A 27635-nucleotide genomic window follows, 5' to 3' on the forward strand; every position below is an offset into this window, starting at 1 on the left:
CTAAACGGACGATTTTATTTCTTTGTGTTCCTTACTGGGTTTTCCCCTTCTTTCTCCCTTTTCATCACTATCGGGCACTTACCTTTCTCGCAGCTTTGATCTCCGCGATATCGTCCATTATGTCTAGCTGGAGATTGTGTGTGCTCCCACTGTTACTCGGGGGTCCGCTTATACCAGAGGCAGAGTCACGACGACTCGGTAAAATTCTCGCAGCACCCATTGGAAACGCTGCTATGGACTCTCTTCGATTTCTTCCAAACAATGTTGGAGGCACCCTCGATATGGTGACGACAGAATGTCGACGTCCACCAGGTTGAGGGGCTGGTGCCTGAGATAGAGTAGCGAGGAATGCTGCTTCCTTTGGCGACGGTCCAGATCCTTCTCCACCCCTTTCACTCAGGCGCCGAACCTATTCATCAAAGGGTGTAGCTTAGAATTCCTTTTAGGTACATAAAACACAATGTGATATATTTTCTTCTTTCAACTGACAGTAAGTTCTGCTCGTAATGAGATCTTTTCAGAACTTTTTATTCTTTACCTGCGAAGCAGTTATTCCAGAAGTACATTGGGGCGTCGGCAATGAATGCTTCCTCGTTTCTCGCCATGGTGATAACAGATAAGGGTTCAGAGAGGGTGAATCGGGATCCAGACAACGAGGCGGAGATTCGTTTCTACGAAGATCAGCCTCTTCTTCGCCAAGTAGACTTTCCTCCACGACTATTAATGGCTCGCTAGGGCCACTACCACTGCTCATACTAGTACAGTATGACTGTCTTCTCATTTTGCTGCTGCCGCCGCTTCAGGTGTCTCTGAAAAGAGATAATTCACTGAGTATCTAAAGCGTCTCGAAATTCTCGCTGGTTTTTACTTTTTTTTTTAAATTCTAATCGTACAAATAATTCAACTTTATAGCCTAAATCAACTTTTATGCCGAAAACATCTCGGAAACTTTTTAAATCGAGTGAAGCACTCTCCCTCTTGCGTTACGAAAGCTTTTTCTTTTTTATGGTAGCATGTATCTTTCTCTTTCTTTGTTCCTGTAGCATTCGCTGTCTTCGTTAATCACAGATTTTGTAAATGGCTTATTTGTAACAAAAAATTGTTTTCTGACTACGGTCCACTTTTTGAATTCAAAGACCAGGACCAAGTTGCGAGGCTTTCAGGATGAATTCGCGAGTGGCACCAAGGAAAGTTATTTATTGATCGAATTTAAGTGAAGACTTTACCCTCGTACTGCGAAAATCTTCGGAGAATCAAAATGGAGAAAGGTAACTTTATCCTTAAAGAAGAATGTATAACTCTTAAGTCTTCAGAAATATTTCGAATGATTCGATATCTATAGAAATCAGAAAGATTTTCGTATACAGGATTTCATTACTTTTCAAATATTTGTTCTTTGATTTATCATTTTACATTTTTCTCATATACCATTCTGGATCAAGGAATATAAGGCTGTGACAGTAAGTAATACATAATTATGAATAATTGGAGGATAATGCAGTATAGCGATGAACAAAATTTAATGACGAAAGTGCAACAAATGGCCGAATGACGACGAAATTGAAGATGAATGGTAAAGTGCTTGATCCCCTTTACTACAATTGGGGAGCGCTTTAAAATACTATTATCCGTTTTATGACAAGGGAAACCCAATCAAGGGTAGGTCTTCATTGTAACGACCCTTCCCTATCCATACATTTTTCAATGGTTGAATACTCTTTTGCAAATTACAATTATCCCAGGCAATTTCACTGACACGAGATATCCTTTCCCTCATATCACATATCAATGTACAAAAAGAACACGGATAGATTACGTATACGGATCTGATTGATGGAATGATCTACACAGATGCGCGGCTGTAGGATTTGCTATCGCTTAATTGGCACGTGACGCTGTTATTAATACTACAAAAACTTTGAGCAGTTATTGGCATTTCCAATATAAATCATACTTCCACCTCGTTAACGCCATTTCGTGCAGGATCCGTGTTCTATACCATATACTGACGTATCAATAATCCCGATGTTACAAATTTCCTAATATTAGGTCACAAGAGGGTTGACACACTTTAATGGCCGCTGATGTTATGTAAAAAAAAGTCAACTATAACGTACTTTAATTATTTCATAAAAGTCAAACTGTATACAGCAGACACATATGATAATTTTTTTATTTTCCCCATCTACTATTTAGGCATCCCAGAAATAGTCAAGAGTACAATAAAGTACAGAACGTCATATTTTTGCACATATTAGAATCATGTATAGTACCTACATAACCGTGGAACGTTATAAATTCATTCCTTAAAAATGAACGTCAGGTAATAATGCGGAATATTTAAATTGGTGTAAACATTTATTTTGATACAGTATAGGTATGCTTCGTTTCTTCAAATACATATATACGTATATAATCTCGTTTAATTGATCATATGAGTAACTCATGCTCTCAAGATAAATATGTATGTATATGCTTGTATTATTTTTCTACACTCTACTTACGTATTAACATACATGTATATGTACGTCACGTACAAAACGTATACATTCTCCAAGCCTACAAAGAGATGTCTCATACACTTCGAAGGACATGAATATCGTAATATGATATATTTTCCTCGTGAAGCAATCATTCTGGAATATCTCCCCGGGTATTTCTAGATTACCAATGACGCATAAAGTTGGATTTTAATCAAGTTATTGATTTTGTATAGTAAATCTGATAGACGTGGGCGATACAAAAATTTGTATAATACTAATCAAAATGGTATACCAAAAATAGATATTGACTTTTAAAACTTCAGTGTTTATTCTATTTACATAATTTAGTCGGTTACGTAATTAGCGTAATCAGTGATAAGAAATTTATCTCAATCTAAATGTAAGATGATATTGTAAATAATTAAATGCCATTAAAGAAACTTGATACAACGTGGTAGGCCGGGATAAGGCCTTTTTTCTCTTAGTTGTACGTCACGCTGGGTTTCCGCCGTAGGAAACTAGTAAATTTCTAAGTATTTACTAGAGCTGATTATGGCAACGGTAGTTTGCGAACGTGGTAAAACCGCGTAACCGGTTGAATTACGTGAATGGAATTCTTACAAGTCGATGAGGAATCTCTATGAAGATAAAAGATTTGAAAAGTATTCCACGGATTATTCGTAGTATTACGGTAACGAGAAATCATATATTTCGTTAAGTTAATGTCAAATGTAAATATCTGCGTGCTCCAGAAGTTTGAAATTTATGCTAATTGTAAAAGCCAATTTCTAGTTTCTAATTGCAGTCACGTTGGATCTGTACACTAGTGAAATGTATACATACTATTTAACTATCGAGTTAGCATACGGTAAACTAATGCTTAACTGTGACAAGTAATCCAATCTATTATAACATGCTTACCAGAGACACTAGAGAATGTGTACAGAGTGTTGACAAGAGTCAGCTTATATTATGCTGAAGTTAAAGTTCATCAATCCTTATGAGAAGTAAATGAGTTGACACGAGAGCTACTGTTTTTGTTACTTTTGCCTCACGTAACTTTCTGCTTCTGTTTCGTTAGTCATAAACAAGACTGAAGTGCTCGAACAAGAGTGGAAAACTTGTATACCAAGTTGTAACATATATTTTCTACTATCCAAGTTTTCCAGTAAAATTTTTGAAAACTTTGTCTCAACTCGCTGCGCGTGAGTGGAGAATAAAAATGTATTCACTCTGGTGGATCTGACGTCGATCTGGATTCATACGGTGTATAATGGTGGCTTTGGAATTTCCATGGTTAATAATTAATTTGGTATTTTTCAAATGATCAAAGTTATACTGAAATTGCAAATCAATTATTGGAAATATCTTCCTGGTTAACGGAGTGAGCGTTATACCGAGCATCGGTAATTGTTATTATGAATTCGCAAGTAAAAAACATGAAATACTTAGTACTGAGTTCTCTTACGCAGTGACGTCAAAGCTATGTAAAACCCAAGTTCGCCGTATCCATCGTATCCATCTTCCGCAGTAATGCAAGGAAGTTCGACTTTCCTTACTTTCCTCTGCTATCATAGTCACTACCAATTGACAGGAAAACTACTACAGCTGTTCTAGGAAGTGGATCAGAAGTGCAGATGCTCTTTGTTCATTTCGATCGTATAAAAGAAGCGGACACCGATCCATCGACATCAAAACGAGTAGAGCACTCAAGCATCAATAACTCTCAGAGTAAATTAGCCCAAAAGTCTAAAGATACAAGAAACCATGAAGGTCTTCGCAGTCTTTGTCATTGTTGCAATCTTTGCTTTCGCCTCTGTCAAGTGCATGCCTGAGCCAGCTTACGATGGACCAACCTACGAGCTGAGTAAGTATATCTTTCTGCATTACCAGTCGTGCATAGTATGGCTTTGTTTTATTTTTACTTGAAATAATATTTTTCAATGCTAACTTTTATATTTATTTTATTCAGCTCGTATCGAGGACGTAGATACCAGTGGTGGAATTGCAGATCATACAGAGGAAGCACCCATAAGACATCGCCGTGTGACTTGCGACTTGTTCTCATTCCAATCGAAATGGCTGACACCCAATCACACTGCCTGCGCTGCTAAATGTATTGCTCAAAGACGTAGGGGAGGTCGTTGCAGTAACGGAGTATGCGTATGCCGTTAGTTTCATTGAAAAAGTATTCAGACATGGGTCTTATTATCGAAATTGAGTATTATCATTATTCTTGCTTTATAAATAATCAGTATCTATGTATACGATTCATATTTTTACTGTACCTCGAGGCTATGAAAAATAAATAATTTTTATTTATCTATATATATATATTGAGCCTAATATTTATATTATGAAAAACATCCTTTATACCTTGAGCCTTGATCAAAAATTTTTACAAGTTTTTAAATAAGACAGAAATTTCTGTTCTAGTTTGCTTAAGAGGTGAGCAGTCGAATAGAGCAGTATTAAATAAATTTTTCTATATGCTGCTTAAACGCTACTAGCGCCATCATGGATGGTAGTCACGTCTCATTCATATCACACCCTCCGATTTGAGTTAAGTTTGCAGATTGAATTTCATGGTGATTTAGTTCAATTTGTACGGGAGACCATTAAAATCCACGCGCAGGTCATCTTGCGAGGAAAAGGGGAGCCATCCCGTTTGCTAATTATACGAAAGTTTTGAAGTTTGTTGTTTCTCCTCCTTTGAAAGTAAATACGTGAGTTTTGTCACATTAACATAATTTTTCGGACGATACCAAAGTGCGCGAAAACCGTCTGTACTACTGGGTAGATTTTGTTTGAGTGGAAGGATAGTTTAAGGGAGGAAACCAAAAATTTCGGTCAATAAAATTGCAGTTGCTGAACTCTGGATTGGGGACTTGGAGTACCAGTACGATTTGGGGATATAGTCAATATTTATATATAATATTTAATATAGAGATTAGTATATTCATCTTGGCATATATCTGATATATTACGCCATTTTGTCCCTAAGCAATATATATTTCAGTGGTGTTGCGTAGCAAAGGCATTAGTATTTTATTAAGGTACACGAAGCATCAGGTACGTATGTCATGTATCATCCCACGAGTTTAGGGTTATCCCAGAAACTGAGAAGGGATTTTCGCTTGGTAACCATAACTTTGTTCTCGACGAAGCTTCTGTTCTCAAATTCTCGCATGTTCGTTTCATGTGAAAAAAATTAAACTGCCTAATGTCCCTAGGATATTGTCAATCAAAATTCTATTTCTGTAACGTCTGTGATTCCTGTATAAAAGTACAAGTTTTTCGTACGACAACGATATACTGGAAATCTGATATTTACTTTATGTTTATATCGAGATGGTGAGAATGTTTCGTTAACGTTCTTAAGAAAGTCTTGTCAGTTTTAGAAGTTTCGTTTTCTTTTTTATTAGGAAAATCAAAAGCCATCTTAATATTATCAATAGCTTCAGTACTTGTTTAACGCAATTGTAAGATAAGGATAATTATTGGTGTCTATAAGATCGGAGTGATACCTAACCTTTGAGCAGTAAATTCTTTTCAAATGATAAATTCGAAAAGCCAATCAACAATCCTACAGTGATTAATTAAATAATTTGATTGTAGTTATTAACTTTTGCCATGGATGGAAAAGCTAATAAAAGTCATTCAAGGGAAGAAAAGCAATCCAATTGCGTATTAATTGGACCGAACTGACAACATCAATAAAGTATCTTTCGGTCAGTATCGTATATCAAAGAGTTCGTTACTGTTACACGTAATCAAATTCCAAGGATAAAAAAGACGCCTTGTACCAAATATATATTTATGACAAAAAAATATGAAGTTCGTTTTTTTAATAATCAAATCGATGCACATGTATTGGATACAATTGATACATCACTACTCGTTATTATCTAAATAATGATTTTTCTGTCGACTTTTTTTTGAATCATCTAGTTACTGAACTAGTACACCCACGTACGTATATAGGAAAAAATAATTCATTTACACGTGAAACTGTCAGGGCATAAATTCTTTTTTTTATCGAACTCCAATATTAATCAAGTATGGATGTAGAAATCGACTTTTTCATCAAACTACCATTTATCAATCATTTTATGTCAACTTTAGAAGGTTCTGCCTTACGACTTACTCGGACTGACATACATATATGGTTTAAGTTCATCAGAATAACAATTTCGTATAATTTCATACGCGAGAAGATAAACTTTTTTATTCGTTAACAATAAGTAAAATATAAGTGCCATTACGACATAAATCTCAACAACGAGTCATTTAGCGATTTTACATATCAATTGACCAGATATCAAACGAATTTTTAGTATCAATTATATATATTAGTGATATGAGTTTTGAATCAAGGATTGTCATGTTAGCATTATCAATGTTAAAATTAAGATGACGTCATTTCATTATTAAGGGTTACTAACATTTATTTTTATTTCCTAGCATAGTCGGCAGCGCAATAGGCTGACCCAGTCACCCTTTCTTATCCGCATTCACATATTAAAGCTTAGGTTTCCATGGATACCCTAATAAGACTCCATGTATATCTACCCTGACTCTTCAACCCTGCCAACCATACAAGGATTGAGTTGAAGACTAGTAGGTTGGTACTTCAAATTTAAAAAGCTCTTCGTCAGTTGTATTTATCATATGTATATCTAGGAAGATCTTGAAGAGAACTTCATTACTGAACAGCGATTGTTTCCCACTTTAGTCGCTAGTCGAAATGATCGTCCAGACCTGTTCATCTCGTGCGAACTTCGAATACTTTCAACATCACGAAGAGTAATAAATTTTCATAAATATTACTGGCTAATGGAATATTTTCGCTTAGACGTTAATTAACACAACGAAACTTAATTGGCCGGAATTGCTTTGGGACGTTTATATATAAACTTTTGTACAGAGTGCAGGTGATCGATAATTCCCATCTACCCTCTGGTGACTGTTATAATAACTTTTGTCTGCTGCTGCATTAAAGAATTTTATACAGTGTATAATGTTGTTGTGATAAAATTTCACATTGCTGCTACTGGAAGCTGTAAGCTTTCCATGTTGGAGATAGCAGCTTAGATAGCTACTACAAAGCAGATAGAACTTGAGTTGAAGTTTGTCCTATTAAGAAATAGAATTGTTTAATTAGCCTAAAGAAAGTGCAAAGGGATCATAAAACTGACGATTATTAATATAAGAAGCATTCGCAATTGTTGACAAAAAATCTCACACTCATATCTCATCCACAAGGATTCTGTCTGCTCTGAGCTTTTAGCAGCTGCCAGGAATAAAAGCTTTTATTATTTCTCTTTGTCCCTTGGGTAATGACAACGACCATCCAAGTGATACAACGTTATATCTGTACCAGACACGTCCTTCTTTAACAGCTGTATACGTTTCTGACGACGTTGCAAAATCTTTAAATGTACTCAGACGGGGATTAAACGTGTTTATAAGAATATTTATGATATACATTATAATAGATTAGACGAACTGTAGCTATATATGTACGCAATTTGACAATGGATTTTAACTATCGTCCTTTGATTAATAATTATTTAATTTGTACTTTGGTGTTAGATCAAGTTCGCCAGACATCATTAGCAAGGCAATATCTCGGAACTGTTGAGGTAATTAATTTGTCGGCAGTCCTTAAGGGAAAATTGCCTCGAGTTTAATCGATCTAGACGAGTCGTTGAAATGCTGGAAGTAAGAAATCGGCTCTGTCCGCCATTAGCTAAAGTAATAGTAACACCAAAATGAGTCAAGTATACTCTCAGAATGATAGCGATACGCAAAATAGAAATAAAGAAAAGAGTAGAAAATGACTAAAACATCTATTAACGCAATTCCTTTTAATTAGAATTTCAAAAAAAAAAGTATAACGATTTCACTCATTTTATAAAGTAACGTCTACTTTTAAAAAAGTGTTTTGACACTCGTGTAAAATAATATATGTATTGGAGGAATAAGGGAGAATGTACGAGATGTTCTCTGCGATGAAAAGGGATAGCGAAGGATTCTGGCTTGTGAAACGAGATCCAGAACTGAACGGGATGGCTGGTTACATGAAACGAAGTGGAAAGCCTTTACGTTTCAGTTATTCAAATAATTATCTTTATGAAACGGAACGTGTAAAATATCCTGGCTGACAAAAATTGATATAATACTATACGACCAGCACCCCTCAGAATGCTTTACTAACGACGCCCAAGGGGCAATCGAGTATTGTAAAAGGTCACAGAAGACAATGATATGACATAGATATTGGTACATTATGTAAATTCACAAAAGACGATTATTACATCCAGTTAAAGAGCAAACAATGGTAAAAGGAAGTAACATAAATGTAACTGCCAAGTAACTTGCCACTTCGTATCAAATAAATGAGTTGTTATTGGACTCAAAAAATTGGAGTTTTTTTTTCTTAGTACAAGGGTAAGTATTTTTTTTAGCTAAAATCACTAAATTACTTAAGCAGATACAGGTTCTGAGAAATAGGAAGCTAAATTACATTTTTTGTTTAAAATGGCTCATAGATCCTGTGCATTGGGCGTGGTAATGAAGCTGTCCAAAATAAACGAAAAAAAGGGACAACATGAATATCGCGAAGCAGTAAGTTAACTTCACCCGGTCTTCTTCGCAGTGAATCTGAGATTGTAAACAAGGGGAATACGTAATCTTAAGAAGATGGAAGATCAAAAGTTTTTTTCCAATAAATTTTTCGTCTCCGAAGGGAAAGAGAAAAAAAGTGAGAGAACACGACCTCTAAATTTGACTCCCGAATCTGCTTCTCTTTTATGAGAAATACCAAGGACATTTTGCAAATAGGCTCTTTCTGCCTTGCCATGTGAATTCGATGATACGCTGGATCATGCAAAGTGAAACCTCACCAATTTACCCTTATCGAAGAACGAGCAGTCACTCCTTAGCTTAGTCATTGCAAACTGGCATAGAAATAGCCTGAATTACTGGTAAAGTACCCTATTCTGAATTTGACAACAATTATTCTTATCTGTCCATGACCTTATAATAGCCGTGCTACAAAATTGAAGGCATTTTTCTTGAGTTTATATGTATAGAGAAAATGACTGTTTTGTGGTTCTAGTAATTCCATGGCTGCTTAGTACATAATCTAAAGATTCGACATTGACCTGCAGTACAAAGCTTGTACTGAGAATCAAAATAGTCCAGTAAACGTTAATGAACTGTGTTTGCTACTGTATTTGCTTTGAGCTTACTGGTGCATGAATCAATATGGTTGATAGGCAGAACGTTATATGCTATTGCATTCCCAGTAGGTAACCACATAATTGTGGTCTGCATGTTCAAGGGGGTTAAAATATTTGGAATTCTCGAATAAATTTCTCTTAATAATTTTATCCTCAGAGACATAATATAACATAAAAGTTTTTACGAGAATTATTTTATTTTGATTATAGTTCATATGTATTATGCATGCAGATGATATAGAGATTATTGTAATCCGTATATTTCTGATATATGAATATATTGGGGTTGAAATTTCACAGGAAACGAAGTAAAGCTGTATACATAAAAAAGTATGTGGTACAGTCTATTGGATTTATATTATCTGATTGACCGACTTTATCCACCATCAGCTATACGTGGACCAATTAACTGAAAACTAGGTAAATGGGCAAGAAATTTCTTTGCAATTGATTTTCATTCAAAATCGATGATTTGGCGAATTGTTCCTCGTCCTTTTACGGATGTGAGTTCGTGCAGCCAATTCCAATAGCAGCAATCGCAGTTGGTAAATCGGATCACAGCATTCATCAGTGTGAATTCTGGTGAAATATGTAAGCAAATGAATGTTGAGTTCAACTTTCTTATTTACTCCCACATTCTCAAAAAGTCAAACTGTGATTGATCCTAAGCACGTCTTACTAGTTTGACACTTTTTTTTCCAGAAAAGAAAATTCTTTATTTGATCTCGTTTTCTCCGATTCTTAGAAAGACGAACGGCCCTTATTTCTTATTTCTCGTTATTTTACACGATTTGACGCCTGTCTCGTTGTAACCTTTATCTTCCAATTGTGCTATTGGTTATGTCACGACCAAAAGGAGAGACAAAAAACCAATGTGTCAAACTAGCGTGTAATGATTTCTTACATAAAATCTCAATACGATATTTAAAATTTAAATTTTTCATCAGTACTTTTCATCATTATATCTTATCCTCCTTTTCATCCCTTATATTACCACTCATTCCGTGTAAATATTTAGTCGGTATTCTAGTAAAATTGAGCGAGATTTCAACGGCGCTTGCGTAGAAGTTTCTATGGTAAAAATATAAAAAATTTTCAACAAAGCAAACCAATAATTATTATAATGAAAAAAAAACATGCCATTGTTAGTAAAAATAATTTTTTATCTGTGCCCTTATCATTGTCCCGTCGCCGATTACATAAATAAATCAGAAATACAAAGCAGGGACTAAAATAAAATACAATATAAAAGAAAAGCATATGGAAATATCAAAATTGAATATGCTTGTAATACGAATACAGTGATACGCAATATCTCCAAGTGGTTTGAATGATAACACCATTATCCTATAATACACCTCTACCCTGTTATACGGTATAGTGCTCTTAGACTCCTCATCAACAATAAGATCATCCACAGATCCGCCTTAGTACAATTGTTAGCAATCGGATCCTATAGCAGGTATAGGTATCCTCATACAAGTAACAAGATGATCAGCTTCTAGTATTTCCAAAGATATATTGCCAGCACGCTCTGATATTATTTCCAGAGCATTGCATTCATGAACGCAACACGTGGACATGGTGGTCAGCGATTTTCTATATCCACATCTTATTATCCCATAAAATCGATCATCGCCATACTGATCGGGAAGTAATGGCGTCCGGTTCGAAAACTGTAAAACGTCAGGACTCCTTAGTCAGAGGTCTTGAAAATCCATCCGGAAGGATCCTCATAAATAGGCCATCACGAAAAGGTTTCATCCGATAGGGAAGAATGTTGGAATATGAGGAATCCGTGTGCGCGCACCCTTAGATTACTTATCGATTTGCAACAGCGTACCGAGCTTAAAGCTACAAAGCTGCCACGAGCGCTGAACTGCGATTAATGTGTGGATCGCGTGTTGGCCGCGTTCGTGACGTTTGTCACGTTTGCTACGTCATCCACGCGTCGTTTTATATGCAGTTGACTTAACGTTATTATCTAATGACGTAACGATTACGCAATTTAATTACGATGTACGTACGTTAGGTATGATCGATTTACGTAGACCGGCACAAATTATGCATTAGCAGGCATTTTTTTTATGTATCCTTGATCTAATCTTATTTCTTCTGAATATTATTTCTTCCACTGTCAACTGTGAGAATTCGCCTTTATTATTTTCTTCCCGTTTGTTGGCAGTCTCTATTTGGAGTTGTGGTTAGCCTGCCTCCTGCCTCTTGGGAATAATTCTCCCAGTGGAAATGTGACGGATAGTTTCCTGCTCTTGTATCGGAAGCGCAGAAAAATGAAATTGGAACACTCATCAAATTTTGTTCACTTTTTTTTTTCTAGAGCGAACTTCGAATTTCTGTATAGGGTAGATTATCTTTTTTCATTTGGCGTTATACATGCGACGTGCTTCAAACAGATTTTTCTTAATTTGAATAATATTATGCAGTTGCCTATAAGTCGTTCTAATAGAAAATAGAGATAGTTTCAATTAATGGCATCCTATCGTCTAAAGTGCACTTTAATGGTTGAAGATGCTATAGTACTACTGTGTCGAGTATCACCATCTACCATCAATCAGAATGTTAATGAATCCTTGACATTCTGCTTGAAGGAGTTTGGCCAACTTGTGCCGAATAAGCAGCAAAGAGTGTTGTGAGAAGATCAGCACTAACTGGAAAGTGCATTAATTGCACTAGGGAAATATCTACTTCATAAATAAGGTTATAGTATTACCTATAGTATCTGGAAGTTCAATGAGCATTTTGAAAAGCATGTTTTCAAAACTTTTTCTCATACTCTACTGCAAATGTAACTGTGTGCAGAGTAAATTCGAAAGAGTGCCTCAGGGATATCAGTACTGGTCTATTTTCCGTTGTTGAACAAATCCTCCCGCAAAGGATACTTCAACGAAAACACAATATTTACAGGAAGCCCTGAATTTGCCATGATTTTATTGATCGTAAAGGAAGGACGTGAAAATAGTGGGACTTAAGTTGCATGTTTAATCATGCTATCGTCATATTTCCTTGTCATTGTCTACTTAATACTTAGACGTAACATAAATTTCTGAGAGGTTCGTTGGTGGAATTCCGGAAATAGCTTTACAAGTAGCTTTACAGAATCGCTATGGTAAATATTCATTAGGTATATATAAATCGATATTTTTATAAAGCACTTCGATCACGTTTAAAAACAAATCCTATTCCCTCTGTTTTCAGAATTTTCAAATATCTTCTTTCTCGCACTGACGTCATTCGAAGAATTCTCTTAAACCGCATTTCTGTCGGTCGTTTCTATCATTTTATTTTGTTGTGGGGTTGGAAAATTCCTCGTCGACGGCGTCCGACGTGACGGTGGTCGTTCTAGTCAGCCTCGTAGGAAATTAAAGTCTGGTAAAATATTTGCAAGGTGTGGCGCACGATCTATGGCGTCTCAGCGGCCGACATCTATTTCAGGCATCATTACGACGATTACTTTTGCACCGCCCTTTTTCCTCATTTTGAACGATGTCGAAGGCACATTTACCGGCGTAAACTTCGTAATTGAAATGCTGAGCTCTGAGTGGAGTCTTGAAGAAAAAGCAACATAAACGCATGTTGAAGTTTTATACTTGAACTCGAATTAACTCGATTTACAAAGTATAAAAATATTAAAGCGATAACATGTAGAATGGATACTCTTTTTATTTTACTTTTTCAGTAAAATTAAAGCCTCGGATGATGACGCTCTCACAGCTTTAGTAATGTTGTTGATCGTAAGAAGATTTCTGTAGAATGGGTATTGCATAGTCGCGAAGGTTCTTGAGCTCAGACGTGACTTTTTTATTATTTTCCCACTCGCCAAGATCTTTTAAAAATAAACGTGAAACCCACCTTCACAGACTTTTGGATTTATCGCCCTTAATCCTCTTCCACCCTTGAAATCCTCCATTTTAGCAACTTCTTACCGAACTTGCACCTATCCGGTGACTCGTAATTTCTATTAACTTCAGGGATTCCCTTACCAACCGGTAGAGGATTTTAAAACGTGAAAGAAAAAGCTCTAGGATATGACGTAACGCCCTTCTTATTCCGCCCTTTTTTTTCTTATTAAACTTAATACGTCTCTCACTGGAAATACATCAATCTCTGACAACGAGGCATCTGTTTTTAATTATCGTTAAATTATTTTTCATGATACCAAGATTTTTTCACAAAGTACTGTCTTTGGATCTTTCCTCTACCTTCTATCTCCTTATGCATATACATATGCATACAAGCATCTATTCGCATATCGCTACCTGCTATAATGTAAAACATAAATATCACAGAGCCCACAAGGGCGTGTAAAATAAAGAAAAATGATATAAGATAAACGGAGTGAAAGTTCCAAATTGAAAAATAACTCAATTGCAGAAAATCTCAATATTTTTTGGACAAACCAAACAAAAAGTATACACGTATGATTTTCTTTTTTATTTATATCTTCTTTACGATGGGATGAGATATATGAAAAGTTATAGCAGCAGTTATAATATATGCCAAACTAGCACGTGTGAAACCGCATTTTCCTGCTGCGGAATATTGGATCAGTCTGCATGGTTGGTGCGGAGTATATGCGATTCTAGGAGAAAACAGGACCGTGAGAGGACGAAATGGATGGGAAAATAGAAAGGAGTTCTTATTCTGTTTGAAGTGTCATTTTTGTAGGTACGTTACTCGAATATTCAACCATTTGCAGAAGAAGATGTCTGTATCTATAAGGGTGGTTTTATGGATACTTTTAATAATGCAAAATCATTTGACCTATGTAGGCTGCCATCAGCAGTATTTGCGGCCTACTGCTATCCGGCAACATTTGCAATCACCTGCATCGCCGCAGGGGGTGGCTGATTAAATTTCGTTATCGAACGTTGGAAATATTGCTATTACTTAAGCGACCTCACGCGGTAGCTGGTACAACACGTTTAAAGAGGACGTAGTAATTCCGTTCGTTATGTAGTAATATCGTAAACAGTAAAGGAGCACTATAATTTGTAGGAAAATGGATTAATATCTTAATCTGTTAAATTACTTGTTACAATTATAACAGAGTTTTATGTTCTTCATCAGACTCGAACAGTTGTTATTTTACGGGTATTTACATGGAATAAACGTGTTTATTCAATAATTCGTTTAAAAATGTTTTCCTCAAGTATGAGAAGAAGCAAAATTTTGTGACTACACAAGCTTTTATTATTAACCAAGGCTCTGTTTTATCTTCTAGAGCTGTTTGTTATTCCATGCAATCTCTGATTACTTGGGGAGCCCGCATAATGGCTAAATACAACAGACAGCATGCTCCTTGTTTTTGTTGTCTCTTGCATTTAGCTGCAGCGTGGTATTCTGTATGTACCTATGTATAATAAACTCACCGATTAGCCTACTAATGCGCCTCGTAAAGTACGTCTACTAATCTGAAACACAAAATATACATACCCATAATTAAGAATTTAATGTAAACTTGATTGTTAAAGGTTTTGCTAAAATCAACGTAATTCCTGTGCTATTACTAATTGATACATTGTCTATGTTACCGATATGTGTAGATAGTATATCCATTTTCTAGCGGACGCATTGAACTGTGGATCTCTGAATTTTATCGATTACATTTTTTTATAACCCATCACACACCGACTTGTCAAATTCAAAATAAATTGCCTTCTACCAGGCACTAATTTTGTTTTACGCTGGTGCCAATATGTAAAGGATACCTAATATTTACACAAGTATAGTTGAAATTCGTCCTCGAGTCTATGTGACTTCGATATTAACCCTGGATGAGTCATACGATTTTCTTCACCATTTGAAAAGGATTGAGTTGGGGTGTGACAGATAGCTCATGTACCCACTCCCCTGTTATTCAATTTCAAAAAAAATTATTGATATACTTCGTGTCTTCCGAGTAATCAAACTTTACTACCCCCTGGATGTAGACTTTTATGTTATCCATGCGATATTATTATTGCAAGAGTTGGGTCGTAGTGACAACGTCCAGTTTTATGAGACAAGCAATTGCAATAAAACCTAAACGATGAATAAGAGTTGCAGAATGTCGCACTTCCGGAACGTTTGAACAATTTTCACAAAGCCTTTGAAACATTTGAGTGGGAAGATATCAAAGGGATTTCAGATGGAAAACTTCATGATGAATGAGAATCCGTATAATACTTATCTCTTTGTCTGGAAGAGAACAATATCAAGTTTTTTCATCTATCCAGTCTACACGATATTTGAAAATTAATGGTACTCTCATTACTTTCTGTTGAAGAAGTAGCTGAGATTATATTGGTTTATCCAAAAATTCACTCCTCGCTTTCAGGTTCGTATCGACATGAGATAACGATAAATAATACCTGCTCATCGATAACCTACTATATCCTTGATTCCCTGAATACGAAAGTCGTCTTCTCTCGGATACGATGTACGACGTATGCTTCACACTCAATGTGCATAATGAAGAATCGTTGAATAGATGTTGAACATATCTAGAATTTCATTGTTCTTTGGCTCACTGTGCATGGAGTTTTTGTTGTACGCAGGAAACTGGCTACAGATAAAATGTAAAAGGGAGAAATGTCAGGAACAAATGAGATAATGAAATTTTTTATGGCGAAGCTTTCATGCGTTTACCCTTTCAACTTTTACAAGTAGGGTAATGGCTCTTCGCTCAAAAGTGCAAAACCCATGTAGATATAATGTGGGGTTAACCCTTGTATTACATTAACGGAATCCATTTTTATCATATTATATCGGCCATTGCCAATCGATAGTTTTAATGTTGATTTTTTGATATTTCACGTCTATGTGTCATCGATACTTATGAAAAATGCTTCATTCGAAATCCTTTCGTCTACTCGATAACACTTCCTCGTAGAGTAACGATACTCTTCTGAGTGTATTAAATGTCGCATTTCGCTTCTGTGCTTCGAGATCTCTTTTTCCCATAAGCACGCGAGTTTACTTTTATTTAAAAAATTAATTTGAGTTTGTTGTCACAGAACGGTTTCATGGCGGTATACACTCTTTGGTATTTGCAGAGTCTTGATTGTTTGTTCACGCGCAGCTACCGGCAGGCATGTGTACCTACATTGCCTCTAGCATTCTTTAATACAGAGAACAGATGGTATGAGAATATCAATGGGATCAAAAGAAAACCATCGAATAATTCAATCCATGCTATATCATTAATATGGAAGATAGATAATAAGCATGATTTATCAAAAACTAAATTCAATAATATAAATTGTATATAATTAATAAATCTATACAGTATGCTATTACTCTTTATTAATAAACATATCTGACGTCACCTAGTATGTTACTAGTATTAGTGGATGGGTATACTAAGTCCTATGGAATTTAATTACATTTTTTTCCAGAGAAATTTCAAGATTGGTCGTCCAGTATTCTCTCTGGATATTCGTACCGAGGTCGAATGTGGAGAAATAGTTTCGAGAATTCCTTAAAGCCTGCCATGGCGCCCGACCAGCGGACCCTATTCGAATGAATCAAATCAGAAAGCTTTCATATACTACATGTATATTGTATATCTATAATGTTAGCTTCTCTCTATCTAATCTAAAAATTCAACTTCTCGAGTAATTTTTGCCTCTCCAATTGAGAATTTCAGTAAGAATTTATAAAAGGATTTCCCAACTGTTACGTGAATATATTTCGATATATCGTATCTATATATCTAGGGTGGTATCGTACCTAGGGGAATCATTAATTATCCTGTAGGATCTTACAGTTATATCTATCTGTAGCAATTACTGGAGGAACCCTAACCCTTTCCTGCATCTAATTCGTGTATCCCCAATTAATCCCATTAGAGATCAGACCCGATGTACCGTAAAAAGTTTGTAAAATATCTTATATAGATTGAAGCACTGTTTCTTGGAAATATAATTTCCCTAGAAAATATTTTGAAAATTGTACTAGATCACAAAATATATAGGAAATATACAGCTTCTTCGATAACGATTACATATTTTTATTTTTGCGTCTGCCATTTCGCATTGGGGATACACACTTAAAGTCACGAAATGATCCATACTACAGTACATAAATGCATTGTTGTTCGCTTTTTATGGCATTCATGTTGTATTGCGTCAAGTAAAAGATTATTTGAAGTGAACATTAACACACCCTATAACTTAGAGCATGAAGGATTTCAGCTACACGTATTTTTATCTCAAGTGGCCCATGAGTATATATTCTGGTTTCATTGGATAAGGATATGGACTATGCTTATCTATCTTGATTATGCAACTGATTATTCTTGAAAATGATTATGAAAACGATTATGTATTGATTGGGTTGATTATTTTGGAAATGAACCAAATTTTTGTGTTATTAATATAAAGGGCGTTCATTTGCCACTGGAGAGTGTTGTGCAGTACAATTTGGACGAATGGGACCATTTTTGGAATATAACTTGATATACTATATAGTTATAAGAAAATAGGTTAGTTTGATCTGAATAGATTCTTGACAGTGTTCCTTAAAGTGTTTTGAGTATGAAGAAATTCATGATAATGATTCAGATTTTCTATCGTATGAAAATAAACTGACTTTTCCTCTAAACAAAATTTTGATTCTTTGAAACATTTGACCTTGACTTTATTTAAAGCGGGAGTATAAACCAACGCTATTGTTCTACCCGTGTTTATTATTACGTCCATTTCCTATTCACGTAAAATTCATTGAATCACATATTCATTCTCCTAAGGAATTTTAATGGCCACGACACAGGTATAACACTGTCATAAATAAATCTTTCAATAATATAAATGAACAATATTAAACAATGAAAAACTCAATCCAAAAAACAAATCTCACTTTGTATAATATTTAAATCCCTCACATGCATTAGTTGAATGTTAATGATATTCTAGAAGCTGGGAGAAAACTTTCCTTAGAACTGATAGATGCGAGTTCATAGAATTCATATTCTATACAGAAAGTCAATTCGCATTTGAAATTACGTTGAAATTTATACATAACCTCGTTAACAACATCAATGTTGTCCGAGTAATATATTACGTAACTCAAGTACAGAAATTATACAACTAGATGGATTATTAACTTGGTTGAATGGCATATCTACAAAACGAAAAGGTTATACACGTGTCACATGATTTCTACATGTTATTAGGAATAATTTGATTTATCATATGGTACCGGATGTGAAAACTGATTGTTTTTAGAATTCTAGTAAAATTTGCACACCCTGCATCTGCCAACAAGTCGATATAATTTTTTAGAAAATTATAACGCTAATGCTTCGCAGAATCTTTGGCATTCTTCATAGCACGTGAAGTACTTACTCTAACCTTCACATATAACTGACGATAAATGTCTTTAGATGTAGTTGAATTATATCGATTTACGAAAGCAATGATTTTAGGAAGTTAGAGAAACAATAGGCAGCTTTTATTTGAAAGTATGCAAACTCAGTAGTATTGTTCTATGGAATCCAGTTCTCCACGTTATTTATAACAATGCCAGAAATTGAACGACTAACTGTCTGAAGTCTTTTAAAGATGTACGATTAATGAGAGGATTTATTATTACTGTTGTTGCTATAGTTACTATATAATACTTAGATATTTTGTACGCTTTAAAAATATTCTACGTCACTCGATGCACTGGGAAATATATTGCGTACGGATTCGACTGATTATAAATGAGAGCTCAATATATTTATTTATTTCAGATATTAAATATACCTCGTTCAACTGTGCGATCGATATTTTTTTTTCATAAATGAAAATAAAATCGAAAATAATGTTGTTTTTCAAATAAAATCAAAAACAAATTCAATTCCTTAATTTTTTCTGATCTAGCCAGATGCTGGTTTTCTAAGTTTCTATCTGCGTCGAAACATTGATAAAGTTTCTCACAAGTTTAAGTTATACGGGGCTATAGTCCACGTATAGTACACGTATCTCATGAAATTATTACTTCAGGCAGTATTGAATACTTCTAGAGATTCCCAGAAGTTATCTCCACCAATGAAGAAACTCCAATAGTACATCCTTACGAGGGATCTAAGAATGCTCAGAATAATTTTCTGATCTGACGAATAGTCAGATAATTTTATTCTTTTTGAACTATTTATCATTTATGCATCAGCACTGAGGATTTCACCAGCTTTCAATGTTTGGTCCAGTGTTTTTTAATTTTATTCGCATCTCAAAGAGAATAGTAGATCGCTCGCGAGACAGACAGGAATACAGAAATGACATAAATTTCAAAGGGCGTACGAGAGCTTGTGTCAGGAAATCGAACAAACATAAATTTGTCTACGAGGTATATGGAAATTGGTCTATTTTTTTCTACAGGTTTTTCCATAAAAATAAAAAAAGGAATCGACTAGCGGGATGAATATACAATTTGAAATTTCATTAGTGTTATTACAATGAAAAATAAGTTTTTCGAAGATATTTTATTTTTTAAATTTAATATCCAATTGTAACAGTTGAGTCTATGTCTGTGTTATGGGACATTTTAGCTTGTTAAACGTTCATAATAACTTTTTACCAGCCTACGAATCCGCTTTCTGCCATGATGGTAAAAGTGTTATCAAGTGAAATGTGCCAACTTTCGAATTTCCTGAAAATTATGCAAAACTCCGTTTAGATTGGTGAGGTCGATATTATGCGGATTGCTTGCGCCCTTTGTCGTCGGATGAACTTCCTTAACTTTTACTTGTCACGTTAACCCAGTTAAGTAAGAGACAGACAGAACGGCAGCTAATGAGAAAGCCAATTTTAATTTCCCTTTCGCAATTTTGTCTCACACTTGAGCCTTATAGTACACTATGTCATGCATCGTTATACTCAGCAAAATGGAACTATAATCAATATCCAGTGTGTAGCGCTGACTCTTTTTAAAAATTTCGATTCTTTTGACAAGGAAGCGGCCTATGTATTATACATGTGTTAACAGTGACAAGGGATTTAGCCCAGCTGAATTTACATTCTAAAAATATACTAACGACTTCACAGCGTTATAAATAGAACTTGGAAAACAGGGAAATTTGTGTTAATGTGAAACTTTTTCTTAACTAAGCTAAATAAATAGTCTTTGTATAAATGAAATTAAATCTAGAATAAGTATAAAAGGTCGCGTTTCAGATTAAACATTCTATTCGATCATCGGATAATTTCTTTTCTGTGTAATGTCAAAAATATGAAGATCGAACGAGTTTTTCGGTTCATATCCTTAGCTCTCTTTTTTCTGAACTCTGTTTAATTATGACTGTCTCGTTTGTATCGAAAGGTTCGAATACTCGTAGTTATAAGTTTTCGTTACCCGAGGCGGTATACGTGTTTTGGAAGAATACCGAGATAAATGAAATTGATGTTTTTATAGATAAAAAATTAGGATTTTTTAAAATGAAATAACAATTTTATACTAAAGTATATGTCACTATTATTATACGTACAAATTGATATTTAATTATTCTAATGCGTACCATTACCAGTTTCCAATAATTGATTAAATTATTATAGAATGATAACTAAGATAATAACGATCATTATCAAATTGATAATACTCGTGACCAATGGTTATAACATAAATTCATAAATGTTTATTCAAGATAGAAAAATTTTACGAGAAAGAATAACTGAAAGTTTATAAAAAAATATTATCATCCTTAAATTTGCTAACTTTCTACGAGCAACAGCAGCCTTTGACAAAGAAACATTAATTGATTAACTTTTCTCGTATCAGAGACTGTGTATCCCGAAAAAATCTTATTTTAGCACACTGTATAAGAAGAAGATGAACGACCTCCCACATATCTGACTAACGATACAAGAAAAAGGCATTTCAGGGTCAACTCCTATTTTCCACTCATATGTTTCATACGTTACGAAATAATGAAATGGATGGACTTTCCTTGTTATTTTGGAATTGAAACCCTAAAAGACAATTGAAACCGGAATTATTTCTGTTTTCGAAAGTTTAAACTTGTCGGTCGAACATGTTCCTTAATTAACTTCACAGATATAAAAGGTGCTGTGGTCAATTAAAAGCGAAAGTAATTAACACTTTATACAACATAAAAGAAATATTATTTTAATGTTGAAGTACTGGTGGAATCCACCAGTGAATGGACAGAACCTAGTAAATGAACGTGTTCACATAAATTATATTTATGTATAGTATTTATCACACCTATCCATTCGCAGAAAGCGTTTCTTAAGGTCTTTATTTACTGGTGAATTTAACCCATAAAGGTTTATGTTAAGGTTTGTCATATCATTATGCAGGTAATAAATAACTGACATATACCCTGTACTGATAACTTCAATTGACTTAAATTCAGTTAATCATCCTGATTCAAATTAATACGTCCATTAAATCTGTCTCATTAAACTAGGTACGTCTCACATGTTAAAATCAAAGTTAAAGCTTCCCTTTACATCAAACGTCGCGTACCCTTTATTACCGACGCTCTTACAGTTCTCCATAGATAGCCGGATGACTTCACATTCCATTTTACTTAAATTCCCCTTTATTTCCTTTCATCGTATCAAAGAAACAGACAGACTTTCCGTCTGTAACATATAAAAAAGTAAATTGTACATCCTGATTATTAAAGTCACGTATTTGACTAATTTAACTATATTCGCAAGGTCTATATTCAAAACTTGCATATCACGCAGAATGATTTATAAAAGTAAAATTTTATAAAAATGCTTGGTATTGGCGTGTTATCTCTTTATTAGCTATGGTATTCTTAATTAATCAGATTCATCTCAGTGGTATGTAACAGAGGTATATGGCAAACGTGTTAATGCGTAGGAGGATCGACTACGATGTTCTTGAAAGCTTGATTGCGAAATTACATGCAAATCTCTAGCAAATCATTTTCAGCTTCACATCCCCCGAATACATTTTTTCTCCGTATTCCACCCTCAATGCAAAACGAGAGTAAGAGATTATTTTTTGCATAATCAATGATTTAGAGATTTAGGAGATTATCATTTATATTAATAATCTACAGATGAAGTAAAAATCCTAAAAAAATACATTATTGATTTCGGCACTTTTGACTTTTCTTATGGAACTCTTGGAGGAGCATTCCGTGACGTCGTTGTACCTGCAGCAACGGTCGATGAAGAACTCACGATAATGTAAGTAGTACAAAAGCGAAATAACGTTCGCTCGAACGAATTTCATGGAAATTTTTCAGCTGGTTAAGTATCGGGCTCTTAAAAATTTTAGAAATATTACACAGTCGACTTCGCTTACTATACAGAAACCCACGCGTGTTGTAGCTTTACGTCCGTGAAACATTTTTCAAGCTATCGAGTCGTGCAACGAGCAAGAGTATCTATACCTTAAGCAATTAGGAAAGGGACCCACTTCGGAATTTCCCCTTAACGCATTTTCCTCGTAAAGGGCGCGTTGACCGGAATACGAAAACGGAAGTATCCTTCATATAACTCTCTGGTGATATTTATAGTGGGTCAATTATTTTCAAAGAGTACTTTAGAACGTTAATCTGTATGCGAAGGACGCAACGGGATGGATAATGGCAAAATCAATAAAATTTTTCTTTTATTAACGCTTATAAATATGCATGATTTCGTATTTTAAAATTCATAATAGATAAATCAGATATTCATTATATTTATATAAACATCAAGGTAGAGTTTTCACAAATACTATTATTCGATTTGAACAATCGGTCGGATATTCAGTTGCATGTTTATATAATTTTATTCAACTGCGCTTTGCCTAGGCTGATCCACTTCTATGGAGACGTATTGAGCCGGTTGCATTCCGTTCATCAATTGCACCTGGGCAATCATTTGCACGTCGATACGCAATATGCGAGACAATCCTGAACCGAGTGTTTGTTCTCTCTCTCTCTCTCTCTCTATACTCACCTATAGTTCTATGTGGATAAGAGTAGTTCTAGTAACATGCGTCCGGATGTTGTTTGTTCTCAACCTCTTAAGAGGAAATCAGCTTCGGTTGGTCCCTGAGTCACTTCCTCTCTAGGATTATTGCTTCGCGTAAGAAATGCGTGAAGCGAAGGATAAAATTCTCGTTTTCCAACTGAAAAACTCATATTGGATTGTCTGAACGATGAGGCGTGTTACTTTCTAATCAGAGCGAAACAACAGGTGTGACAATACGCGAGTAGCCGGTATGAAGCGTAATCAATAATATCGACAACGGCATAAAAAGCCAAAATAGATATCTAGTATTGCGTGAAACTTTACGGCCTGGAGAATAGGTACTAACAATGTAATAACGACGCCATTATTTTTTTTTCTTGCACGATAAATGTCTTACCATATTAAAAATATTTTTCTTAAAAAATTTGTATATAATAATAGTACTCTTTCGTTAAAGTATTTTTAATTGAATTTCATTTTTATAAATGCGCAGAGTGCAATAATGTCTGATATCAAGATCAATGTAGGAATTTCCAATTTCTCTCTAAGAATTTCCGATTTCTCGTTAAATGCGAAAGAGTACACTTTGTCTACAAGATTGCTTAGTTGGAGTGATTGTCATGCCTTGGACACATTACACAGTAGATATGATGATAGAGTAGGTAATAGTGCAGTCAATCACGGAATAAAAATACGAGCAGGTGAAAAAAAAATATTTTGACCTATGATTTTTATTGATTTTGATAAGTCTGTCACTTTCTTAAATTGCATCGATCAAGTCATAACGGTATGCAAATTCGTAACAATGTACAACCATCAGCGAGCAAAACGTGATGATGGTCTACAAACTCTCGCTAAACATTTGTGGTCAAGGAACAGAAAATTGAACGCAACGAGCCTGTAGGTAACTATTTTAGAACGGTTTTCAAAGTACTAAAAAAATATGATGGCACGAATTTTGTATTGAATATGAATAACTTATTCATCATGTAATTACGTGTAGCGAGTTTGTATTCCTTATTGAAATTATAAAAAAAACATCATTTTCTAATGCACTGTTCTTTATCATACGAGATCTCATCGGCTGTTCTCTATATTAGACTGTACAACGAATTGATAATTGAGATACGAAGGCTAACGTAGCCACGAATGAAATACTCGCTTGAACTATCCGAATATACCTGAATGCAGTCTAGTAATATAAATCAACGAAAATCGATTGACGTAACTATAGTGTTGGCATTTAAATTTCCAATAAATACATAGTTATTTATATATCTTATAGAAAATTCAAGGAATTAGAAGCATTTTGTTGAACTGTACTCATGACACTGAGAAATGTATATGTATGCTTCTTATTCGGTATTCCCTTTGACCTTTGATATGACGGCATATGCATATGTGAAATTTATTCTCAGGGTTCGGTATATTTGTTTTTATCTAATTAAATCAATTATGCCACCTGTTTATGAATATTTCTGGAGCTTCTTTGATCGTAGAATTAATGTCAAAATGTCAAAACCTATAGCTTTATATTTATTATAATTATTCACTTTATGATATTCTACCAAGTAGTACGTAATCCCTTTATCTTTTAACCTTGTGTCATCCTCTGTTCACATTTCATACTTTTTTAAGTAGTTAATCTCGAAGATAATTTTTTTTTCTTATGTGGTTAAAACGTTGCATAAGTAGAACATAAAGTACACTTTTTGAGAGGTACACTTACCCGTGAAGTATCCTCAGCGATGAAGTCCTCTTCTTTTTCTTCTTCTTCTTTTTTTTCTTCTTCTTTTTCCACTTCGCTGATTTACATTTCGTTTTTGATATCTCGGTATCACGTACGATTAAAGTTCACAAATGACGTATGACGTTCTGAGTATGATTTTTGGAGTTTCGTTTCTTCGGGACGATTTACACGGTCCGCGTTCCAAACTCGTGCGAATCAACTTGATGACGAAAATTTTCTTTCGGCGAAAATATGGGAAATGGAGCAAAAGCCAGGAATAATGGCCGCTGCTTATCCTCGTACAATTCCCCAAAGTCGTAGCGCGGAAGTATATCAAAAGCTCGTAACGGTTGTAATTTTGCAGTATAATCTTCTCTTTGTCGTTTCCCAAAATTTCCCAGAAGTTGTTAATAGCGGCTTATGCCTGAAAATGAAATAAAGCCAAACTTTTTTTCAGTTTTATCTTTGAAACGTTAATTATGCGTAGGGTAAATCCACAAGACCAGCTCCACTTTGAGGGGTCACTTTGTTATGAATGTTAAAGCAGAAGAGCCCCCTGAATTTGGAACTGACATCAATTCGATTATGTATGTTTGCACTTTTTTGAATTGCGAGTGCATTTACCTGAGTAAATGCATTCGCAAAACTATAGGCAGTACCCGTTTGCATATTTACTCTACTAAAAGCATAATAGCTATCGAACCGGAATGAAATATTGTATATTTTAGTGAATGATGAATTTGAAGAATTTTTAGTAAATTCGTGTTGCTGGCTATCAAGCAAGAAATTTTTATTATTTTGAAATTTTTGTAGCGTATGTAAGCGCGTCCAAAAATATTTCTTCTCGTCTCAAGTTTTTTGTATAAGCCGAGGGGCTAAATAATATTCGTATTATCCTACGTGAAGACAATGAATAAAAAGAATACAAAATTTGTATAATAAAGCATCTTATATTCCATACAGATATGTTTTTTCAATTTAAGATCACGAACAAGCACGATATATCTCACTGCAAATTTTCTCGACTTCTTTGAAATCCCGTTGACAAATCCGACTTATTAATTTACGATACGATTGTGGTGAACAGTCAGTTGCAAGAACTTTCGAATACGTTAAAAAAAATGTGTGGATCGATCAAGAACACCAATCGGCCCCTTGTCTTAAAAATGTTAATAAAAACAGCATTTAACAACAATCTACTAACTATATTTGTTGTTCACGCAAAATTGTATTATTATTTATGAAATGTCACGTTTATTAAAAACTAAAGAGATACTCATCACACGGACACTTAGCTATAATTTATTTCACAGACGACCAAGAAATATAATATGCAATATATTTATATGATATTCGCGAAGGCATCTATGCATTTTCATATAAACTCTATAAAAAAAAAAGAAAGAAAAAGGATACAGGTAAACTTCAGTTATCACAGGAAATTTAATTTGTGGGGACGTAGAAAAAGTTTTTAAATTATCCACGCAGTATAGCCTCTATGTTTCAAGTTACATTCGTGGGGTGTACCTTGTATAAGGTTGTGCCACGCGGTAGGTCGTCGCGACGCATCCACTACGTCGGTGGTCGAAACGGTACTGCAAGCTTGCGAGCTTCCCGGCGTCCCTTTGCCGCCATTGACCCACCCTCCCACAGCCGATCCCCTTTCCATCCCTGACCCCTCGTTCAACCTCTTTCATTGGTGGGAGGGGAATAGGCAGCCGGAGGGATCTCCAGGAGATAAGATGGTTAGGGATGGTGAAACCACCCCTGTTGGACGTTCACATGTTGCTCCATTGGGAAGGAGATATCAATAGGAGCTCTAAAGCTTGATAGCACTTATCAGCCACATATGAGATGTTCGAACTAGCAGAAGCAAGAAATAAGTATCGTTGTACGTAGTAAAGGTAAATTTAATATTAAAATTGTATTATACTAGAATAACTCATTAAAGACTGTACACAAATTAATATCTTGAACGGGGGGATGAATTGGGATGAAAGTAAAGGGATTAGGTTCAGTCATCCAAAAGAGAGGGTTAATTTTCATTTAGCTTGGAATTACTTTTCCATGACGTAAAATAGATCAGTAAGTTTGCTGCTTGGGATTCCAGGATTTAATCGTAGGATATTTTTAACGGTAGTGAAAAAAGAGTGCATTGTTCAAACCGAGCCGAAAACTATACGAGAATGTAGTGCATTCGTCGATTTTGGGTTAGAGTACTTGAACGGTGTTG

At 34.9% G+C, this 27635-nt stretch overlaps 2 protein-coding genes across 5 annotated transcripts in view; one reads left to right on the forward strand and one right to left on the reverse strand.

Annotated features, from left to right (window-relative positions):
* Positions 1-27053, reverse strand: part of LOC107270226 — a 30561-nt gene extending 3508 nt beyond the window's left edge. The window contains exons 1-5 of one of the 4 annotated variants that reach the window (XM_015745046.2): positions 26930-27053; positions 25403-25826; positions 15121-15162; positions 539-809; positions 83-409 (exon numbers count right to left, since the gene is read on the reverse strand). In XM_015745046.2, coding sequence (XP_015600532.1) covers positions 83-409; positions 539-781 — 570 coding nt within the window. In that variant the 5' untranslated portion in view covers positions 782-809; positions 15121-15162; positions 25403-25826; positions 26930-27053. Of the gene's footprint in view, positions 1-82; positions 410-538; positions 810-3404; positions 3612-15120; positions 15163-25402; positions 25827-26606; positions 26724-26929 lie in introns of those variants that run through there. The other 3 variants (XM_025087570.1, XM_015745048.2, XM_025087571.1) reach the window with 3 other exon arrangements.
* On the forward strand, positions 4164-4805 carry LOC107270228 (defensin-2). The gene is made up of 2 exons (XM_015745050.2): positions 4164-4350; positions 4456-4805. The coding sequence occupies exons 1-2, from the start codon at positions 4251-4253 to the stop codon at positions 4656-4658; spliced, it is 303 nt and encodes a 100-aa protein (XP_015600536.1). The 5' UTR covers positions 4164-4250; the 3' UTR covers positions 4659-4805.
* Positions 27054-27635: the final 582 nt, after the last annotated feature.

This window comes from Cephus cinctus, unplaced genomic scaffold (assembly GCF_000341935.2).
Source record: "Cephus cinctus unplaced genomic scaffold, Ccin1 Ccin1_scaffold0709, whole genome shotgun sequence".
Taxonomy (NCBI): domain Eukaryota; kingdom Metazoa; phylum Arthropoda; class Insecta; order Hymenoptera; family Cephidae; genus Cephus; species Cephus cinctus.